Source organism: Mytilus edulis, chromosome 3, assembly GCF_963676685.1.
Source record: "Mytilus edulis chromosome 3, xbMytEdul2.2, whole genome shotgun sequence".
Taxonomy (NCBI): Eukaryota; Metazoa; Mollusca; class Bivalvia; order Mytilida; family Mytilidae; genus Mytilus; species Mytilus edulis.
The window spans coordinates 49601202-49622948 of record NC_092346.1 but is presented as its reverse complement, the minus strand read 5'-3'; the positions used below and the strand labels follow the sequence as shown (position 1 = coordinate 49622948).

Sequence of the window (21747 nt, the reverse complement as noted above, 5' to 3'; positions counted from 1 at the left end):
TAATTTTTTCTGTCGGTTTTATAACAAATGTGTCTGCTTTAAAATAAGATTCATATAAATTACTTGGTAAAATACAATCAAATCCCCATGCTCATCATTGAAGGCGCTTCGGTAACCTATTGTTTTATAAATCTTCGTCTTCGATATCTATTGGGGTGTTGTCTCATCGTTAATTACGATAATTCCTGTGCATATAACTTCTTCGTTCAAGTATTATTTGACGAATTGAACAGCTGTCTTTATAGGTGTCAGCATTTTTTTTTATATCTCAAAATCGGTTCTAACACGTTCGTATTAAGTTCATCTTTCCAATTTGGGGCATGCGAGCTAATGTCGTCCCGGTGTTTTCGTCATTTTATCCGAACCACTTGCAGAGGAAAATGATATATATTTGATTTGAAATAATTAGTTACAAACATGTCAGTTCCGAAGCACTTACTACTGATCTGGTGACACCCTTGTGAACTAGCAGTCAAAAAATAACATGAACAGTTATAAATATTATATCACAGATCGTGCTTTTCCAGATTTACCTTCATCAGGAATGCTCAAACTAGATAATAAAAATTGTAGATTGAAAACTCCAAAAGTAAAATCACAAAAATATTCCGAGGAAAATTCAAAACGGAAAGTTCCTAATCAAATGACAAACCCAAAAGTTTAAACCAACCTAAGTTCGATTGTGCCCGAGGAAAGTGAAACTTTTATTTCTTAAAAAATACTAATCTTATATATAAAAAAAAAAGATATCAAAATATACAAGTCCACAAAAGAAACGACACAAGGCAATTTGTTTGCCTTATATAATGAAATTTTATACACTGTACCAAGGTAAATAATTGTGCAATTGATTTGAAAGTGTCATGTTCTTATTAAAACTATGATTTAAGGCAAATACGGGAATTGCTTTTTCCAAATTTTTGTTACTTCAAAAGTCGTATTTTCACCCAAAAACTAGAGCTTAGAACTTGCATCTTAAACATGATCTGCTTAGAATTTTTAAATGCCTTTGCAGATATTTGAATACTCAATTCTCATTTTTCAAATTAAGTGCCGACTTTTGTCGTCTTTTTCAGCAAAATAAATTTGACCCCTGTGTCCAATAACACATTACTTTCTGACTTTCTTAATATTTGGTCAGATTTTTTCAATCGTATGCATTTGCTAGGCAAATAAATGTTTTTCATTTGATAAGTTAATTTGTTATGAATATTTTTGGTACCTTAGCACTGACTGCTGAGCTGATGATATCCCTGCGGACTTACAGTAAAAAAACCAGCAGTATCGACCCAGTGCGAGAATAAGACAAAACCATTAAAAAGATGGTGTGTCCGAAGATCAAAAGATAAGAACAGCCTCCAAATCTTTAAGGCGAATAATGCAAGTAAAAGTAACTATATAATCCTTGGTCAGACTATTTCTTATTGGACAACCGGCCTTTTAATAATGTTTCAATAAACCTTTATCTTGTTGCGATATTACTTTGAAAGCTAATTGATATCTTCAAACTATTTCATTGATATGTAATGTTATGATGACCGTTTAAGGAATTCATTTTAAAATCTATGTTCGGGATGAGAAGACACTCGCAAGATTTTATTCGTATCTTTTAATCCCTATTTTTACGTTCATTTCAAAATGTCGTGCTTTTGACAGATGACATATTAGAGTTCCTAAGGTACTATAGCTATTGTTAATAGTACTTTTTATCTTATTTATTCTAATATGATGTTTACAGAGAGGAATTTAATTACCCACGATTGCACCACACAAGAATAAGAGGAAGCCACAATACAAATGTTTAATTTGAGTTCGATTATGTTAATGTAGGTTAAAAACAATGTTATTAAATATATAAAACTATTTACTTAAATTAAGTGGTACGAAACATCCTGTTTAAATATCACAACTGTCTTCTATTGTTTCATTTGACATTTGTTAATTTAATTATCTAATGCAATTTTATTGTTTCTTCGCGCAGTTTATGCAGTTTAAGTGTAAAACAATAATTCTTGTGATAATTGATAGATTGCATATTTTATAAAGTATTGTACTCCCCCAGTTTTTTCTCCTGTTAAATGCATAATAGCTATGATACAGAATAAATTAAACCAGCGCAGAATATTGGGAGAAGGAAAAGGGTTATTTAAAATAAGTATATTGTGGGAATTTTCAAAGTCATATTTGAAGGAAATGATGAAAAAAATCTACATGTTACTACCGATAATGAATTGATTTATATAGAATCTGATGGTTAACAAATAACTTTTTACTCGAATTGTTTAATTCAGTTTTATTGCGGATTTAATAAGTAAAAAGTACACTTTAACTTACATGTAATCGTCAGAAATGTGTCATTTCACTTGAAAAGCCTTCAAACTATCAGAAATAATTGCCACGGTCTAATTATCCTATGTATATTATATTAGAATTAATAAAAAATGAATATGAAAGTTGGTATGATTAATATCACATGCGAAATTCTCCATTCATAATCACTAATTAGATATGATGACTCTTTTGAGTAAGGTGTTAAGTTAAAACACATAATAGTAAATTTACATATTTTAAAAAATAATTTAATTTGTACAAACCACTAGTAAAAAGATATGCAATGTAATCTATTCGGAAGTCTGTTAGTTATCTCGACTATCATATAGTCACACTATATCATTATTATTCTACTTTATGATAATTCCTGTAACCATTTACTATATATCCAAACAAAAACGGACCTAGAAAAAAACCAACACCAACCTAAACGCAAAACAATACGATGAGCCACAAAGATCACCGATGAGTGGACTGCTATATCTATAAAAACTAAGCACAAAACATGCATTTCTTTACGATATATTACAGACACAATGCACCTACTGTGGATTCATTTATTTTCGTGGGTATCAATTTTCGTGGATTTAGGAAAACTTACATGTTCGTGGATATTTAAATTTGTGGTTTTGCTTAGTCTGCATACAAGCCTATTTGAAATTTGTAATTCGTTGAACATTTATTTTCGTGGTTCTTCTGTGCCCACGAAATCAACGAAAATTGGTATCCCACGAATAATAATGAATCCACAGTATACTATTAAACAAACGCACGAAAACCCCCATATCACTATAATAGGAAACAATTTTATGGGATAATTAAAATGGAATGTATTCTGTTGAGAACTAATTCCTTGTAGTATTGCAGCTTACATTTGTCGTTTTGGCTTTATAAATATTTTGATATGAGCGTCACTGATGAGTCTTATGTAGACGAAACGCGCGCCTGACGTACTAAAATATAATCCTGGTACCTTTGATAACTAATTAGAGGTGGTATTTTCTTCTCATATAAAGTTTACTTATTAACTTACATGCTCAACTATAATAACAAATACGGTAATATTATTTTCATATATCTTGGGATTGATAGACAGATGAATTCATATGTTGTCTATTTCAGGCCAATCTTCATGTGGTAGTATGCCATGAAAAGGAATAAAAGTGCCTGGTTAAAACCACGAAACGGAGAGGAATACAGTTTACATAATCAGTTCAAAAGCATTTATTTTTTTTACTTCACAAAACATTATTAATAAGATTGAGAATGGAAATGGGGAATGTGTCAAAGAGACAACAACACGACCACAGAACACACAACAACAAAAGGTCACCAATATGTCTTCATTGTTGTTTTAGGAACACGTTTAAGCAATCAATACGCGTTACTAATACACGATAGTAGTTCATTAGGTTCAACTTCTTTAAATATAGACAATGCAATTTCCCAAAACATTTTTGAAAGGAAATTCTTTTACGAATGAAACTGTGTCACTTTTCCATGAAAATTCGTAGAAAAATATATCCTAGAATGGAAAGTTAATATGCAATACTATTCTTTAAGAGTGTAAACGTATATTAAAATTCTGTACGACTCCTTCCCTTCACTTTAGGAATTTATCATTACTCAATTATCATTGATATGGTTATATTTATAAATTTACTGTTTACAAAAGTTAGAATTTTTGAAATACTAAGGCTTTTCTACCTCAGGCATAGATTACCTTAGCTGGATTTGGCAAAACTTTTAGGAATTTTGGTCCTCAATGCTCTTCTTCGTACTTTATTTGGCCTTTTAAACTTTTTTTAGATTCGAGCGTCACTGATGAGTCTTTTGTAGACGAAACGCGTGTCTGGCGTATAAACAAAATTTAGTCCTGTATCTATGATGAGTTTAATTACTGAAGAGACATCTATTGCTGAAATGCCCATCTGATGCAGTACCTGTGGTACCATTAATACTAATATGCATGTTTTATCTTCACCAAAAAGTAATCGAGCAATATCGTCACAATACAGTAGTAGATTCCATCATATTTCTGAATAACAACAACACATTCTTGATAATTGCACCTAGAAAATTATTAAATACTTAGGAAGATGACAAAACTATTTTAATATGCAAATATGACAAAGCAGCAATTAAATGCTCATCATTTTGCGACACATTTCCTATCAAATAGTAAATTTTTATTTAAAACATTATGCATGTGTATTTAAATCAAGATTTTTGCATATTTGAATGATGAAATTGTAATTAATTCAATTAAAATTTAATATAAAAGCAGAAGTGATTGACAGCCTTCTTTATGAAAAGGAAAGGTATTTAAACAGCAAAAACATATAATCATCTTACAATAGGTGATATTAACACATAGGAGTAAGTATTCATATTTTGTTATTTAATTATAAATTACAGAAAGAAATTTTTGTAAAAGACCATTTATATTCTAAGACATTCCTTTTTGAAATTGTTTTGGATTAGTTTTTCCAATATAATACCTCATTTGATTTACTACGAATTCAATGGGTATCTGATATTAATTGATATTTAAGTTTCAGAATGTCATATAAAATAAATGCGTGATAATGAAACTTAATCAATGATTAATATCCATGGGCTAAAATCTTTTAATTTATCTATTCATATTTTGGTGTAGGTTTTAAATATGTTACGTGTCTTTTCCTGTTCAACCCAGTAGTCAGCACTTTGATGTTGACATAGTTATCAATCATATGGTCATTTTTATAAATTTCCTGTTTACAAAGCTTTGAATTTTTCGTAAAATTAAGGATTTTTTATCCCAGGAATAGATTACCTTAGACGTATTTGGCACAACCGTTTGGAATTTTGGGTCCTCAATGCTCTTCAACTTTGTAATTGTTTGACTTTATAACTGTTTTGATCTGAGCGTCACTGATGAGTATATACATACTCTATCAAACATTAAAAAATAATCGGCTTTTATTACACAAATTTCAACATTGAGTAAAACCCATCCCATATCGTCAGCTGTTATATGCAATAGATTTGAATAGTTAAATTGAAGTCTTTTCAGTAGACATTCCACAACGTCACGACCAGATCGCACGGTGTTCTATCTTTTTTCGACTTATAAAAACTTTTTTTACAATGGTTTATTATTACATTGTAAGGTCTAGAGACGTTTAAATAAACTTTTTTACGTTCATTTTATTCATATATTTTTCCACGTGTTTAGATCTCATAAATCCTTGGCTTCCAGGGGGTTTGGCATGAGCGTTCCTGATGGACGCAACAAAAGAAAAAGCATTTCAAACGAACAAAGCTAATAAGGTGTTATTTTTATTTATCATTAACTAGGTGAGCCATGATATAGTGGTGATTTTACTATAAAAATCGCTAAAATGTCATAAGTTTATATGACTATTATTACTTTATTAATTGTTAATTTAGTACTTTGGTGTTTCGTAACAATAGTATTTTTCAACTGTCACAAATCCGGACATTGAAAAGCTGACTTATGTTGACAAAACAAACCTCCCGCTCAGTTTAAAAGTCATTTAGAATGGGTCGTTAGACAATCCAGGTTCTAAGTAATTATTCTGTGTAGAATTTAGGAAGAATAATTTAACAGTCGAAGGGAGTAAACAATTTCGTGACATGACACACAAATTATAGGAGATGTATACTTTATTATTCTTATAAAATGTGTTGCCTTTTTCAGCACCTCTTCCTTGCAAAATGAGGATGTTCATCGTATTAGTCGGGTGTTGTTTGACAGCTGTATATGGCCAAAAACAACAAGCCGAACCTTTATATCCACAATATCAAGGACCAGAGTGGGCATTGGTAAATGGGGGTAATCCTATGGAGATGCTAGGAGGTCAAGGAGGTCAAGGTGGTCAAGGAGGAGGTCAAGGAGGTCAAGGAGGTCAAGGAGGAGGGAATCTACCTCTCTATGAACAATATCTACCAGTAGGATCACAGGGAGGAGGACCAAACAGTCCTATCCAGGAAATATATCTTCCTGGAGGAGGACAAGGTGGTGCAGGGAATGGTCCACAATTTGAAATAATAACTGGATTAGGCCAAGGAGGAGGTCAAGGTGGCAATCAAGGAGGAGGTCAAGGCGGCAATCAAGGAGCCGGCCAAGGAGGTGGAGGCGGAGGACAAGGGATGTCACCATATCCAGAACTAATGAATGGTCCAGGTGGCCAAGGAGGTATGGGAGGACTTGATCCTGCTCAGTTCGGACACCTCCCTGCTGACATACAACAATTATTTGGTGGAAATGGTGGTGGAAATGGTGGTGGAAATGGTGGAGGAAATGCTGGTGGAAATGCTGGCGGTGGTGGTGGTGGTGGAGCCGGAAATCTTCCTTTTGACATATCTCAATTGTTATCTGGAAATGGAGGACAAGGTAAACAACAAGCCTACCTAATCATTCCTATGGATAAAAATGCAGCATTAGGACAAGGAGGAGGGCAACAACAACCAAATGGGCTCGATCCTCTCTTTGCAGATCCACTTGGACAGGCTTCACCGGCTGGTCAAAATCCAGGTCAACCAGGATGCCAAGGACAAGGTTGTGTAGATCCTTTACTGGACCCATCAATGGGAGGTCAGAGTCTACCCGGACAGGGTCAAGCTCCAGGAGGTTGTCCAGGACCAAATTGCGGTCCTGATCCATTAGCAGATCCTTTGGCGCTTGATCCCTTAGGCGGATCTTTATCACCTGATCCTAATGGGCAATTTGTTGATATAATCGATACAATTCCGCTACCAGCTGATAATGCTCCAATGTCACAAGATCCACCAAGTACAAAATCTTATGGTAAATCATATGATAAAAAAACATATGGAAAATCTTATGAGAAACCAAAATCGTATGGAAAATCTTATGAAAAACCAAAAACCTATGCTAAACCTTACGCCAAACCAAAACCGTATGGAATGAAATATGATAAACCCCGAACGTATGCTAAATCTTACCAAAAGCAAAAAACTTATGCAAAGCCATACGCTCAGCCAAGAAAAACATATGGGAAACCAACTTACGCCAAAAAATCATACGGGGTAGTAACGTACGGAAAGAAGTCATATGGCAAACCAATGACATATGGACTGTCTTATGGACAACCTAAACCCTATGGACAACCTAAACCCTATGGAAAACCCAAACCATATGGACAACCTAAACCATATGCAAAACCACGTACTTACGCTAGAGTATATGCTCAACCAAGAACATATTCTAAACAAACATATGCAAAACCTCAAGCATACGGAAAAACTTATAACAAAAAACCTACCTATGGATATGCCAAACCAAAGTCGTACGGAAATAGTTACAAAAAACGAAAGGTAAGTGTATTTTTGAAATACTTAGGCTTTTCTACCTCAGGAATAGATTACCTTAGCTGTTTCTGGCAAAACATTTTGGAATTTTGGTCCTCAATGATCTTCAACTTCATACTTTATTTGGCCTTTTAAACTTTTTTGGATTCGAGCGTCACTGATGAGTCTTTTGTAGACGAAACGCGCGTCTAGCGTAATTACAAAATTTAATCCTGGTATCTATTATAAGTTTATGTAGAATAAAATATTTTTTGTTGAAATTGCTTCCTTATGAAACAATAATGCAGTCTTTGTTAGAGCATCTTTATGTGTAGCTTCTTTATACTTACATTGAAATTACAAGTAAAAAGGACGGATGATACATGCATAGAACTGAAACACATCAAATTCGGTATACTTAATCTTGCCTAACAACAATAGTGTCGATAACATTTCTTGCGAACTTTTAGTCACTCGAGCTTTTCAATCTTGACACATTAAGTGTTGTTGCAATGTCACTTATGGTGATCAAGAGTTATGACAAATAGCCTCGTAGTTAATTTTACTCAGAAGTCAAAACGTAAATGTGGATGAAACGTATCGAATTTAAATATTAATTAGATTTATAGAGAAATATACTCAGATGATTTCGAAATAGTTTAATTTGTTATCAAAGGTACCAGATTATAATTTAGTACGCCAGACGCGCGTTTCGTCTACATAAGACTCATCAGTGACGCTCATATCAAAATATTTATAAAGCCAAACAAATAGAACATATGTCTATAAATATTTAAAAAAAACTACACAATGCGTTGCTTTGATATTAAACCATAAGATAAGATAAGCTTATTTTTAAAGTTGAAAATGTTGCAATGTCATACCTTTGTGCATAAATGGACACTTCTAACCACAATGGGATAATTTTTTATCTTAAAAAGAAAATATTTCTTTTATTCCAATACACATTTCATTTTTACAGCCTTATAGTACATTATCAAGATGTGATCCTGTAAATTCCAATAATGATAAAAAAAAAAGGATTAAAATAACTAAATAAAATAAATAAATTCACCGTCTTTCTTCCCATCTCCCCCCTCAATCAAAGTTTATCTCTGAGGGATTCGGCTATCATTTACACTTCATTTGTTTATATATTCCACCAATGAATCTATGCAATCCTGACTCTCAAAACTATAAGCAGCGCGGGTTCCTTATTAAAAAATCGCAATACCTCAAATGGTGAAAAACGTTTTCGCTAATTGAAATTGAAAACCTTATTTTTCAATAACAGATGCAATACTATGCTTCTTCCGTATAAATGTATAGGTATTTGTGAAATGGCAATAATGTTTTTTTCATATTCTTGCATTTTGAATGTTTTCTATTTTCAGGGTGGATATTAAAATGAACAAGAGAATAAAGATAAATACAGACAATGTGCTTGGTTCCAATTCATGACAGTTTTTGTATTATCATTTTTTTTATGTACCTCGGTTTTGTTTATACGAATACAATTTTGAATGTTATATGTACTTTATGTTTGAACGTGTGTAAATGACAGATTTACATCGATTTTTACAATTAAATAAATAAAATTCCTTTGATCTCAGCGATATAGTTACCTAGCTGAAAAAGAATTAACAAATATGGTCCTCCAAAGTAAATAAAAAAACTTGAAAGTCCATAACGTCTGACAAAATCAAACGTAAGACTGTATCAAGCATGAATTAGAACGAATGGGAAACATCTGTTTTTTTCTATGACTTAGTACAAGCTAAATCTCAACTGCTGCTCTTCGCATTTTTGTTCTTTAACCATAAAATGTGCGAGGGAACTATTGAAAAAAAATATCTTTTTAATTTACAAATATCAATGAACAATAAGTATGAGCTGATAAAAAAAAACCAATTTGTATTTACGATTTTGAAATCAAGCCCGAAGAGGAACAGGTAAATTTGAGATGGACTCAAATGTTATATTTACACATAGATAAGAAAAACTGTTAAACAAATGTCAATGAGGCATCAACCTTAAATACAATACAGGTAGAGTCACATTCTCCTGTATATGTTTCGACTCTAATATTAATTGACGATGATTGTCAGTTTCCGTCAGTACGGACACAATGACTTCATCCAGACATAAAAAAAGAAAAACCATTGCCTGCCGCAATGGCCAATAGTGTTCAGAGGCTTTTAAACTCTATCAATCAATCAATCAATAAGGTTATCAAAGTACATAAATAAAAAGTGAAAAGGAGAAGGTCACTTGTTTGGTCCCTGACAATATCATGAATATTCCAAATGATACCATTTGAATATTCATACGATATGTGTCTGTCAAACATCAGTATTTGTAATTTTAATATGCAAATCTAAGCTTCAAACTTGAAGTTTAGTGACAATCTGCATACCCTGCTGAAATAGTCCCATTTTAAGATCGTGTGATTTAAAGTTAGATATGCGCAACAGCTTAACCAGAAAAAATATTTTGCTTGAAGATGTAGTTTACAATGATATTAATGTGCATAAAATATCTTATATGGGTGGGGCTGTTGATCATATCTTTATTGTCCAAAACTATGTGTAAAATGACCATTAGGTCAAATATGTCAATGAAAACATATGTAGGATATCACAGTGTCATCATAAATGATCTAAATTGACCAGATTATATTAATTTGTTCATTTATAAATATAATAAATATAGTTTTTAAAGGCTTGAGTAATGTTACTATTTTTTTTATCCATTTTTTGGTGTGTATAATACACAGTTTCCAAAAAGCTAAAAAAAAGTTATTTAGAATCCTTAAAAGTGATATATTTTGGACAAACAGAAACAATGCATACTGTACATCCTTTAAAATATATCATCCAAACTGATCCAGTATAATGTAACTCTGAAATGGCTGTAGTTTATTAATGAAATGGACCAATGCAACCGAGTTGAAAATATTCATTCTCCACCGACCAGCAAAAAGGTTGCAACTTTATTAATGAAATTACAATTCGATGAACAGTGCAGGTACAATTTGAAATTAGTATGGCGTTCATTATCACTGAACTAGTATATATTTGTTTAGGGGCCAGCTGAAGAACGCCTCCGGGTACGGGAATTTCTCGCTACAATGAAGACCTGTTGGTGACCTTCTGCTGTTGTTTTTTTTCTATGGTCGGGTTGTTGTCTCTTTGGCACATTCCCCATTTCCATTCTCAATTTTATCTATTATTGAATGTCATGGTACAAGCGTGTATGTGTGCTTTTTTCATAAAGAGTTGTTGGTTTCTAATGCGCTGCATTTGTTGTATCTTTTTTTTATCGATTAAGCCTTCCAGCGGTTATGACTCGAGTGCAATTGACGATTTGATGCAGACAAAACGTATGACATAAAAAAGTATAGCTTGGTATAGAAAATAAATCAAAATTTTCTTTAGAACATTACCACTTCACTGCGAGTACTATATGTACTAGTACTAAGAGCTGCAAACTATTATATACGAATCATACATATTAAGCTTTTCCCGATTAAAGAATTTCAGAATTTACGCTGAATTTTCAACGCTTTAGGTCTCCTTAGAATATAGATTTAAAAAAACCCAAATAGAAACGTAATTAGTTCAACTTTGTAGATAAAATCGTGTGGTTCCTGTTGACCGTAAGATTCATCCCTAATCTTACAAGTATTTACGAATAAAAAAAAAATATTTTTTTTAATTTGAAGCTTTGAAAAAATGTCACAAAAAACGTATAACTGGAAAACTTTTATTCTCATCAGAAATTATAATTTCTCTAATTTTTGCGCTATTTTTATTTTTCTTGATCGGTATGCGAAACATGTGTTCTCGGCAAATGATTGGTCGAAAACTAATTAGGACGTAATCATTTCTTTGTGTCTTCTGAATTATCACATTGTAACGTCATGAAAAAAGACGACCAATGCACGATGACGTCACATTTAAAGTTTAAAGAATACAACTTTCTACAAATCTTTAAAAAGGAAATATATCCATCTGATGTTTGAGCTTCTTAGAACCTACATTCTTATCTGTATTATATCTTTGATATTTTGATTTATAGAAGTGACATCATACCCTGTATATGAATGTTGTCTTTAATAATGCTTTCGACAAAATGCTTATTTCTATAATAACATTAACGGTACCAATTTTTCTGGTCCAATATTCGTATACTGTAAATTCAGAAATTATTGCGAGGTTTTTATTATTGCGAAAAATGCGACAGAGTTATAAACGCAATAATTAAAAATCGCATTTTGAAATATTTGATATGAATTAAACAGAATTTTTCTCAAAATCGTAAACATAAGAATCGCGTTTAAGTCCAAAATGACGAAATCGCAATAATAAATGCACCCAATAATTTCTGAATTTACAGTAAATATGGCGACAGTAATTTACCCATGCTCAAATCTATCAAATTCATTAGAAAGAGACACAAACCGATGTTTCAATCAAATGTTCTTTGCGTATAGCAGAATTGAATTGTTACGGAATTATACTAATTTCGAGATGTGTGTTTGAATTGTGGAAAATGATAGTGTTAGGAATCGTTTTTTTTTTTAATTTATTTTGGTGGCGTTTTGGATGTTCGATCTGTTCAGTTTTGTTGGTTATGATTATAGTCTTTTTTCTTTTAGACATGATTTCTTTACTGTTTCAAATTTTCCTTTCAAAATTTTCCGATATGTATTAGTTATGACAATGTTAACAAATATGTCTTGATACCAACTGACCGATGATTAATATTTAGATTAACAATGTGTGTTAAATATATAACAAGTACTATAATAAAAGTTCCCTCAGTTTTAGTTAGTAACCCGGATTTGAGTTCTCTTAATCGAGTTATGGCTTATGACTAGCGGTATACTACTGTTGCCTTTATTTAGCGTATTTAATCTTACTTTTGCTATAATATTATATCAAAGAAAAAAGACGAGTCATTTGCAATATTTAATGAACATGAACCACATTTTATCTGGCAACTCTAGACATTTACTAAAAGTGTTTGTACTTGGTATCAATCTATGCGTGTTTAATAATTATATTGCGTTTGATTGAAATTAACTTCTTGATGCCATAATATATACCTGGTTAATACGGTGTTGTCGCAGATACATGAATCTTCTTGTATTCCTTGGTTAAAGAACATTGAAGTTATTTCTGGTGTGGTAAAATTCAGTTCTTGATATGCCAAAACTGTCGATTTATATGTGCAAGTTAAGGTATGAAACAAACCCAACTGTAACTGTGGTAGTAACTTATACTTTACGTTAAATTCAATTGGAAAGATGGGATTAAAAAAAACGTAAATAGGAAAGAGAAAAACAAACGTGTATACTACAAACTATGACGACATTGGTTTTTTTTTTGCTAATTTCTCTTAGACTTTTCAAAATACCACATATCTATCTGATTATTGACTATCGGTATGATTTTTTTTAAATCCGTTTTAAATGACTGGAATACTGGACAAGAATTCAGCAGTTGAATGAGTATACTGTACAGATTATTCATAAGAAAACAAAACGTGAAGATAATATTAATCATTGTGTACGTCATATTTGTATATTTGTTTTTCTAATCAATTGTAATTGTTATTAATGTCAATCTGACATGTATTCAAAGATAATTATATTTAATTGGTAGTGTTCTTTTATGCAAACAAATCGAAGACCGTTACACCCACACGGACATAAGAACAACATGAAAATTAATATGTAATAGTTTATTGCGATTGTTAATTTTATCTTCTGGGCTGACCTGGCACGATCCACGATTCAAATAATACATTTGTGTGTAAATAACAAGTTTAAATATTGTGTAATTGAACTTACTTCTGCGTTTGCAACTTTCCAAATAAGAATACGAATAAGATCAAATCAAATCAAATATAATATTTTATTGTCAATTAAAAACGCCCATTACAGGCATAATAATCACAAGTTAAATTTGGTACAAAAGAGGGACGAAAGAAACTCATAAATCGAAAATAAACTGACAACGCCATGGTTAAAAATGAAAAAAGACAAACAATAGTACACATGACACAACATAGAAAAAGAATAAGCAACACGAACCACACCAAAAACTAGGGGTGATCTCAGATGATACGGAAGGCTTAGCAGATCCTGCTCCACATGTACAAATGATTACAAAATGATTACAATGATTTTAATACAATTAAATATATGATTAGAAGATGTAATGTACAAATGGGGGCAACAGTAGTATACGGCTGTTCAAAAATCCTTATTCGATTGAATGAGAAAAAAATCCGGGTTACAAACTTAAATCGAGGAAAACACAGAAACACTAAACTGCAACAAAAACAAACGCCAACATACACAGAAACGGACAATTTGATAACAACTGTAATATTCTTGACTTGGACATTTAAAGAAAAAAGGCGGGTTTAACCTGGTTGTATAGACAGCCAAACCTCCCGCTTATATATCAATGTTAACACATATCGGTTAAATAACAACACTACGTGACAGGAGTACAATAACTCAGAAGAACAATCAGGACAGAGAAACGCTTAAATAAAATAAAAATAATACGCTAGTAAAATTTACACTGCAGAATAAGAGCGAACGTCGTAAACTAACGACAGCACAAGGCCCAACATGATATTATTGCACATCTCCGCCAGATATCAAATGATATATAAATCGACAAATGTAGTCAGTGGTGTTTACGCACCATAAAATAAGAACACATTTATCTTTTGTTGCAGAATAATTTAATACACAACAAAATTGGTACATGTGCGTAAATGATATCATTACCGTTTATGCTAATTATCTGTCTCCCTCTCCCCGTCTTTCTTCATATTGCTTTTTATTTTACTTCCAATTAGAGAAAATAAGATAAAATAATATGAAGAGGACAAAATGTTAATGTTTGAAAAAAAAACTTTACTTTGAACAAATCAGTAAGTTTCAAAATCGTCTGACAATCAAAGCACTCAATCAGAAATACGGAGACAAAGGAAATGGCGTTTCTTTTATTGGAAAAAGAGTTTGAAATTGTCCTCTTCTATTAAACCATAACTGATGGGAGGCTTGATATATGCCTCAGTTTTTATGTTTTCTTAGATTTGACTTGTAGCAAAAAAGCGCAATGGCAGAATGTAAACGCTTTATGAAATAACAAAGACGTAACAAAGGCAACAGTACTATACCTCTGTGCAATACTCAAATACTAACATAAACGTAAAAAGTTAAGTGAACGAGATGCGCATTTTAAATATTGCTGTATCTTCATTGATGTTTGATTCCAAAATATTAAAAATTGAAGTTCCAAAACTAATAAAGAGATGAAGGACCTAGAATTAGTCATTAGAAAACCAACCTAAATCACAAGACAAGACAACATTAACTGTAACGAAGATTAAAACACACATTGAAATTAAATCTTTAAATGGAAAAAAATTAAAGGATATATTTAAAAGCTTTTGTCATTGTTAAGACTTTTAGATACTCATTTACTGATACTTGAAAAAAATTACAGGGATATTTTTATGAGCGTTCGACCATCATATCATTATTCTAAATTGTTCTAGTTACAAAAATATATACAAAAATGATTAAATGATGAAAATACCGAACCGCTAGGCAAATTGCGAACGTATAGTCCCAAAGCAAAATAAAAAGCTCAAACACATCAAACGAATAGATAACAATAGTTATAAAAGATACCTGGAGTATGATTTAATACGCCAGACGCCCGTTTCGTCTTCATAACAACTGTCATATTCCTGACTTGGTGAAGGAATTATCTTAAGTACAAAATGGTGGATTAAACCTGGTTATATAACTTCCTAAACCTCTTACTTGAAGGTTGCATAAAATTCCATTTTATTGACAACGATGTGTAATTATGAAATGCTAGGTATCACACATGGTGTCGAAAATGTTCAAATCGTTGTAACCACAATCTCGTCCTGTTTTCCTGATTAAACCGGTTTTGTAACTAGCTTCACTTCCCACTTGACAGTCGCATACAATTCCATTTTATTGACAACGATATTAAGTTATAAAATGCTAGGTTTCACAGATGATGTCCAATATGATTAAATCATTGTATCCATAATGTCTTCCTGTTTTCCCGATTGTGATGCTTCGAATTAAACTTATTCGCGAGATTAACTTATATTAGCAACACAACGGGTGCCACATGTGAAGCAGGACCTGTTAACTCTTCCAGAGCATCCGAGATCACCTACAGTTTTTGTTTGTGTTCTTGTTGCTCAATCTTTATTTTTCTATGTTGTGTTTTCCTTTAAAAATGTCCTGTACCAAGTCAGGAATATGGCCATTGTTATATTATAGTTCGTTTCTGTGTGTGTTACAATTTAACGTTGCGTCGTTTGTTTTCTCTTATTTTTGAGTGTAAATTGACATTGCGATAAGACGTGTCACGGTACTTGTCTATCCCAAATTCTTGTATTTGGTTTTGATGTTATATTTGTTATTCTCGTGGGATTTTGTCCGATGCTTGGTCCGTTTCTGTGTGTGTTACATTGTAGTGTTGTGTCGTTGTTCTCCTCTTATATTTATGCGTTTCCCTCAGTTTTAGTTTGTTACCCCGATTTTGTTTTTTGTCCATGGATTTATGAGTTTAAACAGCGGTATACTACTGTTGCCTTTATTTATGTACTTCTGTGTGTCTGTTTGTCCTTTTCTTTTTTAGCCATGGCGTTGTCAGTTTTGATTTATGAGTGTGAATGCCCCTCTGGTATATTTCGTCTCTCTTTAAAATGAGGGGAGGATAACAATGGGAAATTCAACAATCAATCCCTATTTGGCTCTCTTAATGATATTGTTCCTATTTGTCCATGAAATATTTAGAATTTGAAAACATCCGCATATTTGATGGTTGTGTGTTTCTTAGATCTACAGACTACGAACTCAAATAGTTTATAATGTTGTTTTTTAGATACTCCTAAATGTTTTCGACAGTGTTGCCTTGTCCTATGTGATTGTGATCTACCTGAGAACGACATATTGTTTTGTCTTAGTTAATATTTATGTTTTTTTTTTATATTACACTTTCTAAACATATCCGATGGAATTTTGTTCATGGATGTTCATAGCCAAGCAATTAGATGTTGGTCTCTTGAATTTGGTTACAAAAATGTTCCACGTAGTTATTATATCGTTCTCTTTTTTTCTATTTATTATGTCTCTAAAATCCGACAACTTATCATCTCAACGTAACTTGATATGAACAACACGACGAGTTATGTTCGTAGAGGAGGAACCACTTCCCTTTTGGATCACATGAGTTTTAGGGTTGTTCGTGTTGTCCACACTCCTAAATGTATTTTAAAGTATTTTGTTTGTTTGTCAATGTGCTGTCTTGTTCTGTTTTCTTCCATTTATTGGTTATAGCACGTGCTGTGTATATATCGCATTTTTTTTATGCTTAGTAAAATGACAACTGGTAATATAAAAATGATATCACCGGCAACGCAACGTGGTTCTTCGGTGCTGGCATGAGAATGAATATTTTTCTATTTAAACTTGCTGTTATAAAATTTCAAATTCATTTAAAGGAATGAATTTCGCTCCAGCATAACTTTGTTTCCTTGTACGGGGTTGCCTTTATTTTTTATCCTTTTGGTTTAATCAGTTTTATAATGTTGGTATTGGAAAATCAAAAATGTTGTCTTCGAGCATCCCTGAAATGCGCATCTGGTGCAATTAAATTGGTACCGTCTATGTTATAAAAAGAGAACATATATGTTCCTTGGTATCTCGATACGATATTATACAACACAGTTGAAACACGTGACAATTTATTGATAAAGTACACATAAAAGAAGAGAAAAAAGGGAAAAATATATGATTTAGATTGAAATCCCACTAAGAGTGGTAAAGTATTGACAATAAATTTTAATTTTTAACTAATGTTATTTCCTTAAGCTCGGAAAGTGATTCACATGCATCCATTTTAACATAAATGGTTAACATATATCAATTTTATAATAGAAAACTGTGAGAAAAACAACAAAAAAGCATACTACAGGAAAAGGTAGGTGTACATTTTTATGCAAATCATACTTATTTGAAACTTTAATTTAGATATGATTTGTTTTATATTAAATTAAAGTAAACATTTTCAATGTTTGAAGTCAATATATTTGCATATTTTAAGAAAATCCCCACATAAACATCGATGTGATTGATTGTTATTATTATCGTACGGAAAAACCTATATAAGCGAAAAGAGTGAATAAAGTTGGTGTTGTTTAATGAATGCAACATTTACGGTAAGACATTAAAAAATCATCTGTATTTCGCATTTTCGTTATGATTCTATCATAAATAATTTTTAAAAATTTTAACCAATTATCCGTATAAGGAAGTCAGAAAACATTTTCACATAATTTAAAAAAAATTGTATGCTATGTAGACTATGAAAGAAAGACACAAACTCAACTTCAGTTCAAGAAGTTTTAAATTCGGTTTTTATACTAGATATATGCATGTAAAATGTTTGTCTCTTCAAGGAATCAACGCACGAGTTAAAATATGTTTATTTAAAATTTAATTTCAGTTTCTTGTGTATAATTCGGAGTTTAGTATGACGTCTATTATCACTGAACTAGTATGCATATTTGTTTAGGGGTCAGCTGAAGGATGCCACCGGGTGCGGGAGTTTCTCGCTACATTGAAGACCCATTGGTGGCCTTCGGCTGTTGTCTGCTCTATGGTCGGGTTGTTGTCGCTTTGACACATTCCCCATTTCCATTCTCAATTTTATTTAAAAAAAATAATTAGAGTAGTATAATAGCATTTGAGACAACTTGCAACCTTCAACCAAAGAGTCACCCTCAGAAATGAAAAGGAATCGTTTGGAAACCTTTTTTCTAATTTCAGTGTTCACAATATTTTCATCAAATTTTCTGTAGAAGACAAATGTTTCCGTTATTTACGACGGCCATTAACATATTATTAACATATTGAAATTAGTTCAACATTTTTTTTAATCGCTTTTCGTTTTTACCATGGCGTTGTCAGTTTGTTTCCGACTTGCATTTTGAATTTTGCTTTGATATATTTTGCCTACCTCTCTTTGGAAAATGGTGCGATTAATTCGTTATTGCTAAACATCTGGTAAAGTGTATCGTTATCAATTTATTTTATTATTTCAGCGCATTATATACAAATCAAATGTCACGGTTTTTATTAGTATTAACCATATGGAGCGTGAATGTCGAAGCGCAGAAGTATCCAAAATATCTTGGTTCTATCGGAGGTTTACCACAATATGAGCCATATCAGCCTAACCAACAGATAGCTTTACCTTCAAATGGTGGATCTCGAACAAGAGGTGTTGGTCCAAATGGAATGGTCACTGGTGGTGAAATGGCTACTGAAGTTTTGCCAACCAGGATTGGTAGTGGCAACCAAATAAACAATCATTTAGCCGGAAGAAATGCTAATAACAATGTTGAATATTTATGGCAACAACAAACCTCTGGTATGGGTACAGGTTCTCCACAAGCGGGATCAGAGTATCCATGGGACGTAATCAACTCTGTAGGTGTTGGTGATGGCAGATTGAATATAGGTGGAATGCAGCGGCAATCGGCACAGCCTGGTGGAAAATCGGCGGGCATCGGGTCTGGTTTGGGCGGAAGTTCAGTTGAGCCAAATATTCCATATGAACAAGTCCCCTACAACAATGGCGTCTTATATGATATACATCGTCAATATACTGGACCAGTTGATCATTACGTTAATGTAGCTCCCAACATTTATGATCCCTTCACCATGTCAACTGCAACAAATGTACCAAATTATTTACCACCTAGTATGGCAACGGAACCAGTCAGTGGACAACGCCCTGTGTCACCATGGGATCAATTTGCTACCGATATTGGACTGGGACAAGGGATAGATATAGCAGTAAGTAATGGCAATACCCCGATTCAAGGTAGGAGTGTAAATCTAATTGGAAATGGTAGAACTACAGACAGAATACATGTTGGCGAACCGGTTTATGAGCAACCTACGGTAAATGCAGGTCAAGGCATAATAAATAATAGAGGATATCCTGGTTCCAACGGTCAAACGCTCGACTTTATACCTGGCAATGGTGGTCCAAGAAATATTGAACCATTCAATCCTGGAAATATTGATGCTATTTTGCAATCACCATTTCCAGAGAAAGGGGTTCAAAATGCAGTATTGTTCATTCCAATAAATCAGCTATTAGAAAAGAGTCAAGGAAATGGTTTCGATCCAAATCTCATCGGATGCCTAGGTCCAAATTGTGGAACTATTCCAGTCAGTGGCTCGTTTATAGATGTCGTAGATCAGTTAACAGACCCCAGAGCAACTAATCCAGTTCTAGATCCAGGATTTGTGCCTGGAGTTTCACCTGAAATAATCACAGATCCACTCTATCCGCACACAACGACTCGAATTATGGAAAGTCAACTAAGTAATGGATATAAACCAAAAAGTAAATACAACAAACCGACTTACAATACAAGACCATATAGTAAACCAAAGCAAACAGATGTTTCGTATCGTAAAACATATGAACGCCCAATATCATACAACAAACCAATGTATAGAAGCAAACACAATATGTACAATAAGCCTCAAGTAAAATATGGAAAGCATAAAGTGTTTAATGAAAAGGGCTACAATAAACCGACAAAGTATATCAATACAGTTAATTATGGAAAATCGAATTATCAAAAAAGGAAGACATACAGTGAACCGAGGAAATACCGTGCAAAGTCATCTTACAGTAAACGAAGGTCGTACAAAAAGATTAATAAGAAGGTAAACACTTACAGAAATAGAAAATTGGATAGATAAATCAAATATAAAGAAATAAAAAGCTCATTTCCTCTAAGTTCCAATAAATGATACTAAGGGACAGATTTTCATTCACGTGAATTTGAAATAAAATATCACTTTAATATAACACGAATGCCTATATCACACGTGGAATGAATAATTCATGGGTTGCGTATTGCTCAGTATTTAGTTTTTTGTGTTTCAAGAAATGTTTTGTAGATTGCTGTTTGTCTTCTCGTCAGTTTCATATTTTGTTAGTGCGTTATTAGTTTGTCATCTACTTATGAATATGATTGTCACTTTAGTATCATTTGACTCTCGAGTGGTTAATAATACCCGAGAACGTCTGAGGTATTTCTTATGTTTGCCGTATGTTGAAACTTTTTAATGAAACAGCAATTTTCCCAAATATTGATTTCATTCAACAAATCAATTTATGACCTGTATGTACGTGTCGCGATTTCTTAATGTAATGTAATGTAACATTTTTTTTCAGTTCCATGTTCATATAAAGCATATTGTTTATTATTCATTGATCAAAATGTTTTAAAAGAACTTACTATATTTTAGGGAGGATATTAGTATGACCATCCACATCAACACTCTTTGGTGAAGACGTAAATGGTCTTTGACTTGTAAATGGAAATGTTCAAGATTGATACTCTGTTGGAAATGTGTTCACGTCGCTCAGCTGGATTTTGAGTTTTAATTTTAATATGAAAATATGTTATGATTATGTTTTCATTCTTTTTTATATTGTATAAAATTACTTTGAGTGTATTATTGTCTTCACCTAGTAGACTTTGGTCGATACTGACAAGTAAATTGCAAAGGCTTTCGTTCTGGTGTTAGAAGGCATTACCCTTAACATTTGTCGTCTAATGGATTGCGTTGTCTTGTTATTTTAATGAGGCAGTATAAAGTTCAATAACCCCTGAATGTATTTCATCATAGCCATTTTTCTTTAGATCCCACTATCTTTACAATTCACAGTAAAACAACTTTAGAGTTAAAACAATATCATGATACATTTCTTTTCATGTATATGACTTAATTATAAACGACCTGTAAATACCATAATCAAAATTAATTTTGATAGAAGTGAAGGTTTATAATTGTCTTTCTGATACAAATAAATGTGTTTAGGTTAAGAGATGTCCTTTGATACAAAAATGAACAAAAACAAATTTGCATTTTTGTATGAGTAGCAGCATGTAGTGCATGTTGAATTATTTCATGATTTTATTAAA

The 21747-nt window shown here is 32.4% G+C and overlaps 2 protein-coding genes across 2 annotated transcripts; both read left to right on the top strand.

Annotated features, from left to right (window-relative positions):
* The first annotated feature begins 4625 nt into the window (after positions 1 to 4625).
* On the top strand, positions 4626 to 10377 carry LOC139516707 (pro-resilin-like). The gene is made up of 3 exons (XM_071306963.1): positions 4626 to 4710; positions 6038 to 7677; positions 9045 to 10377. The coding sequence occupies exons 2-3, from the start codon at positions 6055 to 6057 to the stop codon at positions 9054 to 9056; spliced, it is 1635 nt and encodes a 544-aa protein (XP_071163064.1). The 5' UTR covers positions 4626 to 4710; positions 6038 to 6054; the 3' UTR covers positions 9057 to 10377.
* An 8467-nt stretch (positions 10378 to 18844) lies between these two features.
* On the top strand, positions 18845 to 21182 carry LOC139514877 (uncharacterized). The gene is made up of 2 exons (XM_071304470.1): positions 18845 to 20479; positions 21068 to 21182. The coding sequence occupies exons 1-2, from the start codon at positions 18854 to 18856 to the stop codon at positions 21077 to 21079; spliced, it is 1638 nt and encodes a 545-aa protein (XP_071160571.1). The 5' UTR covers positions 18845 to 18853; the 3' UTR covers positions 21080 to 21182.
* The last annotated feature ends 565 nt before the right edge of the window (positions 21183 to 21747 follow it).